Source organism: Lactuca serriola, chromosome 3, assembly GCF_051521515.1.
Source record: "Lactuca serriola cultivar US96UC23 chromosome 3, Lser_US96UC23_V15, whole genome shotgun sequence".
Classification (NCBI taxonomy): domain Eukaryota; kingdom Viridiplantae; phylum Streptophyta; class Magnoliopsida; order Asterales; family Asteraceae; genus Lactuca; species Lactuca serriola.
This window is the reverse complement of record NC_136410.1, coordinates 302,872,883-302,878,233: the sequence shown is the minus strand read 5'-3', so window position 1 is coordinate 302,878,233 and position 5,351 is coordinate 302,872,883. Positions and strand designations below refer to the sequence as shown.

Below are 5,351 nucleotides of genomic sequence, written 5' to 3'. Positions count from 1 at the left end.
TTAATTTGAGAGCTAAATAAAATTTAATTCGAATGATTTCGAACAATTGGATAAATGCAAGACTCTTTTGCAACCTAATTACGTGTATATTAAAACTTACTTAGTAGATATGACTTCAAAACTTTGATATACGAGTCCGGAGTCCCTGTAAGCTCAACTTCAATTCTTTATATGTTTCAAGCTTGACTATATCTTTAAAATAACCTCTTTTTTTTTTCATAAAATGCTTGATAAATAATAACACAAAAAATAATACCATAGTCATTCAACATTGTATTATTGTACTCGTGCTCTATGAAGCATCTCATACTTGTACTCTACTACATCTCATACTTGTACTCTACCAATGACACAAAAATGCAAAAAGCAACGCGTCACAGTAAATACTTGCTCTCCAAACACACGCAAACCCACTCATCTTATCCGTACAGCAACTGCATTAGATATTATATTGACGATAAATCAACAAAAATAGTCCTTCGACTTTGTATATCTTGCAAACTTCTTTTTTTATTGTGTATATTACATTTACAGTCCCTCAACAAAACTGAGTTAACGTTTTTTTCTAAATATGTGTGTGTGTGTGTTTAAGTCAAAGTGACTTCAAGAAGGATAAAATGTATATAAGAAATTTTTTCAGAATCAACATTTAATACTACACTTATAAATTTATAGTTAAGAGGGTATTTGGCAAAGCTTAAAAAATAAGCTTTTTGATTTGTTACCGGTTCCACCCCGATATAGTTTAAAAAAATGTTTGGGTAAAAGCCTTTTAAAAAACAACTTATAGGTTTGGAACCTCCAATAAATCATTTTTAATAAGTCATTTACCCCTTACATATCAAAAACTTCTTATTTCATCATTTAAAGAAATTGACAAATATACCCCTTAAGTTGATAAGCTTATAACGTTTTGACACCAAATAAGCTTAGCCAAACATTTTTTTTAAAACTCCGTTTTGATATCTCTATAAGTTAATAAGTTATAAGTTAAAAAGTTAATAATAGCTTCTATTTTAAATAAGTTTTGCCAAACACTCTCTAAATAAAACATTTTATAACACTTACTAAAAGTCAAATTCAAGTTATAATATACTCTAAAAATTTTGTTATCTAGCAATAACAACATATTTGTTCTTCAAATTCAATTATTTTAACTCTTAGTATCATAAATAGAACTAGTTTTGTAAGACATCAAAACACCCTCTACATTTCCTATTCCTACCTACTACAAGACCTCGTACCCCATCATTTACTTTGTCCTCCACTTTCTTTATGTAATCATAGCCATGCAAATGTCTCCAGAGACAAGCCTTAATATTTTGTAATGTTTTATTTTTAACAGAGGAACTAAACCTAGATTCAATTCGATTATGTGGTTACAAAATTCGATTTTGACTATTTATGCTTTTTATATATTTTTTTTCCTTGTTTGGAGCTTCTTGTTAGTCTAATATAAATTATTTGTTCAAAAAATATATTTTACCATACTTTTGGAATGAGTAATGACCAGAGATGCTTTGATTATTGTATGATTGCATTGGCCTAACTATTAAGTTGTTCGGTAAATGTTTTTGTTAAACTTTTTACCATCAAATAGTTTAAGACAATCATGACTTATTTTGAGTTTTTTAGAGATCATTAATGTTTAAAATTTAGTTAGAGAAAGACAAAGATAACTGCTACTATAACTGGATTGGAATCTTTACAACTATCCATAAAGCATATTTAAAGGGAGATGTAAAAGTTGTTCATTTGGAAATATGGTCCACAAAACTACTATTGTCAATAGACACTCATTTGGAAATATGGTCCACAAAACTATTATTGTCAATTCGCAAGTTTTTCATCTCCCAACAAAATACTATGATATTATGATCTAGCTTTATCAGATTTAGGGTGTGTATGAGTTAGCAGTATTTGATAATTATTGTTAAATATAAGAAATAACAATGTATTTTTGATGATTTGTTTATTATAATGTTATATATATTTTTTTATTATGCAACTGAAATTTGAAAATTTTAACAAATTCTAGTTATATTATCTAAGCATAATGCAATTTTCATTGACATAACTTCATAGATCTTTGAAACTATAATGTAATGAGAAAAAAACACAATACATCAACAATACAAAGAAGAAGAAGAGATAAGATTGAAATCACAATGAAGAACAAATAGAATTTATATCTGTCTATCTTATTTACAACTTATTTTGAAAAATGATTATCATTATTTTATGGATCTCACTTACATATTATGCAACATATATACATATATGCATTTTTTTTTAAGTATGATCTACTTGTTGCTATTATAAATGAATACAAACTTATAAAATAAAAGAACATATAACGAAAAAATTTATATAAAGAAATTCTTAACAAGAATTGGTTAACAATGACAATGGGAAAAACGAAAAGGTTTAGCAATTTGTAATCTAGCGACTGTAACATTCAAAATAAATAACTGAAGGGACAGATTTTGCATCTTAGTGTATAGTGTAGGGACTACATTTGTAATTCACTCTATTATTGAATCTCCGCTATACGACGTTAGTAACCGACGATCGCCGGTAAACGGATTCTCTTATCTTCTTGACATTACCGGCTATACCCGGTTTCACTTTATCTCTTTACCCCTTACCATCGTGTACAACTTATAAATTGTCACGAAAACGCATTTTCAATCATATCGCCGGTACCGGAGTTACTCCCCCACCGTCTCCGATCTCTCAGTCGGAAACTTGCTCTCTCTATTGTAAGTACATCTGCACCTCTTCTCACGACGATCTGATTATTATGTAGTTAATAAGTTAGTTTTCCATCGATCGGCTTTGCTATCTCGAACTTTAATCGTGATCCTAGCGTTTCAATCGTGTGTAAATATGTGATGCGATCTAGGTTTTTGACCTAGTTTGTGGAATCTTCGTTTTTTAGAAGGAGGAAGTTCAAAAACTTGGTTAGTTTTGTGTAATTTTTTAGTTACAGTTGACTGAACTTGTTCGTTCTTCGATGAAGAATTCGTATGTCGGTTATTTTTAATTGATTTGATCTATGTTTGTTATCCGCGAGAAATCTACTCGCCGATTATTTGACAGTTTATCTCTTAGAATTTTCTTCTTGTTGTGAATGATGAGACAACTGAAATAAGATTGACCTGATAATAAATGCTTACCTAACAGTGTTTCAGATTATCAACATCCGGCCTGGTCCCAACTTAAGGGTGTTGGTAAGCTGTTGTTGTCATACGAGCTGAAAATAGATTTGGAATTTGACCTAATAATAGATTTCTGTGTACGAAGCTCTTTTATCCCTCAGTCATGTGCAAATATAAAGTTAAAGGATGACCTTGAATTCAATAGACATTGATTTACAGATTATGTGAAGATAGATATGTATTGCTGTTTGTTGTAATCGATTAGAAGAAAGTGGATTGTTTCATTCGTTTTTACTAACATTGACTACTGGATATACAAATTCAGGATCTTATTCTGTGGTAGATGGCAGATAAAGAGGAAGGGGAGGAAACAGCCCCACGAGGAGCTGATTGGGAAGTCGTATCACTAACAGCATCAACATATGCAGCTGCTCCTAGCCCTGATGTGAAAGTCAAAGACCCTAAAGATGATGAAAAGAGTGAAGTGGTTGACACAGATAAAAGTGGAACTTCAGATGCATTGTTCATGTCTGGTCATTTTGTCTTCCCGCCAAGTCAGCATGAGAATCTACCACTGGAACGTGAAAAAACAGAGATGGGTGATGATGACAATGATGATGGTGATGTTTCAGAATCTATTAAAGAAGAAGGGGAGAAATCATCTGCTAAAGATGAAGACAACTGGAACATAAGTAAATTAACAGAGTCTTATGGGAAAAGATCAGATTTTGAAGATGCCACAACCTTGCCTGGTTTAGAAAAAGAGCAGAGTATTTACAATTCCGCCACGTTTCATTATGAACCAAACATAGATGATGAAGATAGAGTGTTGGTGGATTCTGTTGAATCTTCTGATTCTTCATCAAGTTCAGATGTTTTGAATGTTCCTAAACGTATGGAAGATGATGATGGATCTGGGGTTCCATATGCAACATGGTGGAAGAAACACGCTGTTTCTTTGTACTCTCATGCAAAAGAGGCGAATACTTTTTGGTCCATTTTTATTTCTGCTGCAGTTATGGGGCTTGTGATTATTGGTCATCAATGGCAACAAGAAAGATGGCAAGTTTTGCATCATAAGTGGCATTCTGGGGTGTATGATGAGGTATGCGATTGCTTTTTCTTGCTTACTTTTTTTTTTTTTTTTGCATCTTATCTTTTTAGGTGTAAATTGTGATATGATAATCTGCAAGACATAGGAATGTACCTTCATTTATTTGTTTATTATAGCATCCTGCTTCCATTTCTTCCAATTAGAGCATTTGACTTTGAAACATGACAGAAATTAAGATTAGAAAGATGTAGTGGTGAAATTAGATATATAAATAATATTTAGATTATTGTTGACATGACAGAAATTTGGGAGGATGTTGGGGCCTTTATCCCGTATTAAAGAATCAATAGTAGGTGGCAACAGGAGAGGATTCTCGATTAGAGGTAGCACCACAAGAGACCACTAAGCTATAGTTAAAAACTGGAGGTGAATGATGATGACGAAAAATGGAATGGAAGGAAATTTGGTTTGGGCCTTATAGTCTCTATAAGAAAATCCGAAGAAACCAAAACAAGCTACACTTGTTTGTTTATGTCATATTTAATATTTAATTTTTTTTTAATGTTTTTGGTGGGAATCTTGTTAATGATGTGTAAAGATATGATGATAACATTATAATTTTATAATCTTCGTGGTTTGGTCTAGTTTGCAGATTTTGTAAAGGATTTTTCATTTGGATTGCTAGCTATGATATATGTTTTTGTTGCAATTTTGGTCCATAATTGATTTAAAATAACAAATTTACCTTGATTATTGTTTTTATCAGCGATTTCGCCTGGTTTATTGGATTGGTTCAAAGTAAAAATAAAATGAAACAAGGTGGTTTCAACAAATCTCTTGGTTTGTACTATTGGTCTTATTGTTTTATCTTTAAACAAAATTATTTTATTATAAATTAAATAGTTGGTGAAAGATATCTTTCAGAAACCATTACCCCAAAAGACTTTGTTTATATCAACTAACTAATTAGATGATCGCTACAACCAATCTATGGATTTGTAAGATCGTATACCCGGTATATACATAACGAACATGAATACCATTACCCTAAACATCGTCATGGTCTAGCTGGTTATGAACCATGACCATGAATACCACCTCGGGTGTCTGTTGTGGCCGTGTTCGTGGTAATTTTT

At 31.6% G+C, this 5,351-nt stretch overlaps 1 protein-coding gene across 1 annotated transcript; it reads left to right on the top strand.

The window, feature by feature from the left end:
* Positions 1–2,644: 2,644 nt before the first annotated feature.
* ATI2 (mesoderm induction early response protein) lies at positions 2,645–4,859 on the top strand. Its single transcript, XM_079032408.1, has 3 exons — positions 2,645–2,762; positions 3,487–4,266; positions 4,517–4,859. The coding sequence occupies exons 2-3, from the start codon at positions 3,505–3,507 to the stop codon at positions 4,619–4,621; spliced, it is 867 nt and encodes a 288-aa protein (XP_078888534.1). The 5' UTR covers positions 2,645–2,762; positions 3,487–3,504; the 3' UTR covers positions 4,622–4,859.
* The last annotated feature ends 492 nt before the right edge of the window (positions 4,860–5,351 follow it).

What these genes read in the sequence shown, in the direction of transcription:
- ATI2 (XM_079032408.1), top strand. Translation starts at nt 3,505, where the DNA reads ATGGCAGATAAAGAGGAAGGGGAGGAAACAGCCCCACGAGGAGCTGAT. An exon ending in ATTCTGGGGTGTATGATGAG is followed by an intron (nt 4,267 to 4,516) that starts GTATGCGATTGC and finishes TTGACATGACAG; the next exon opens with AAATTTGGGAGGATGTTGGG.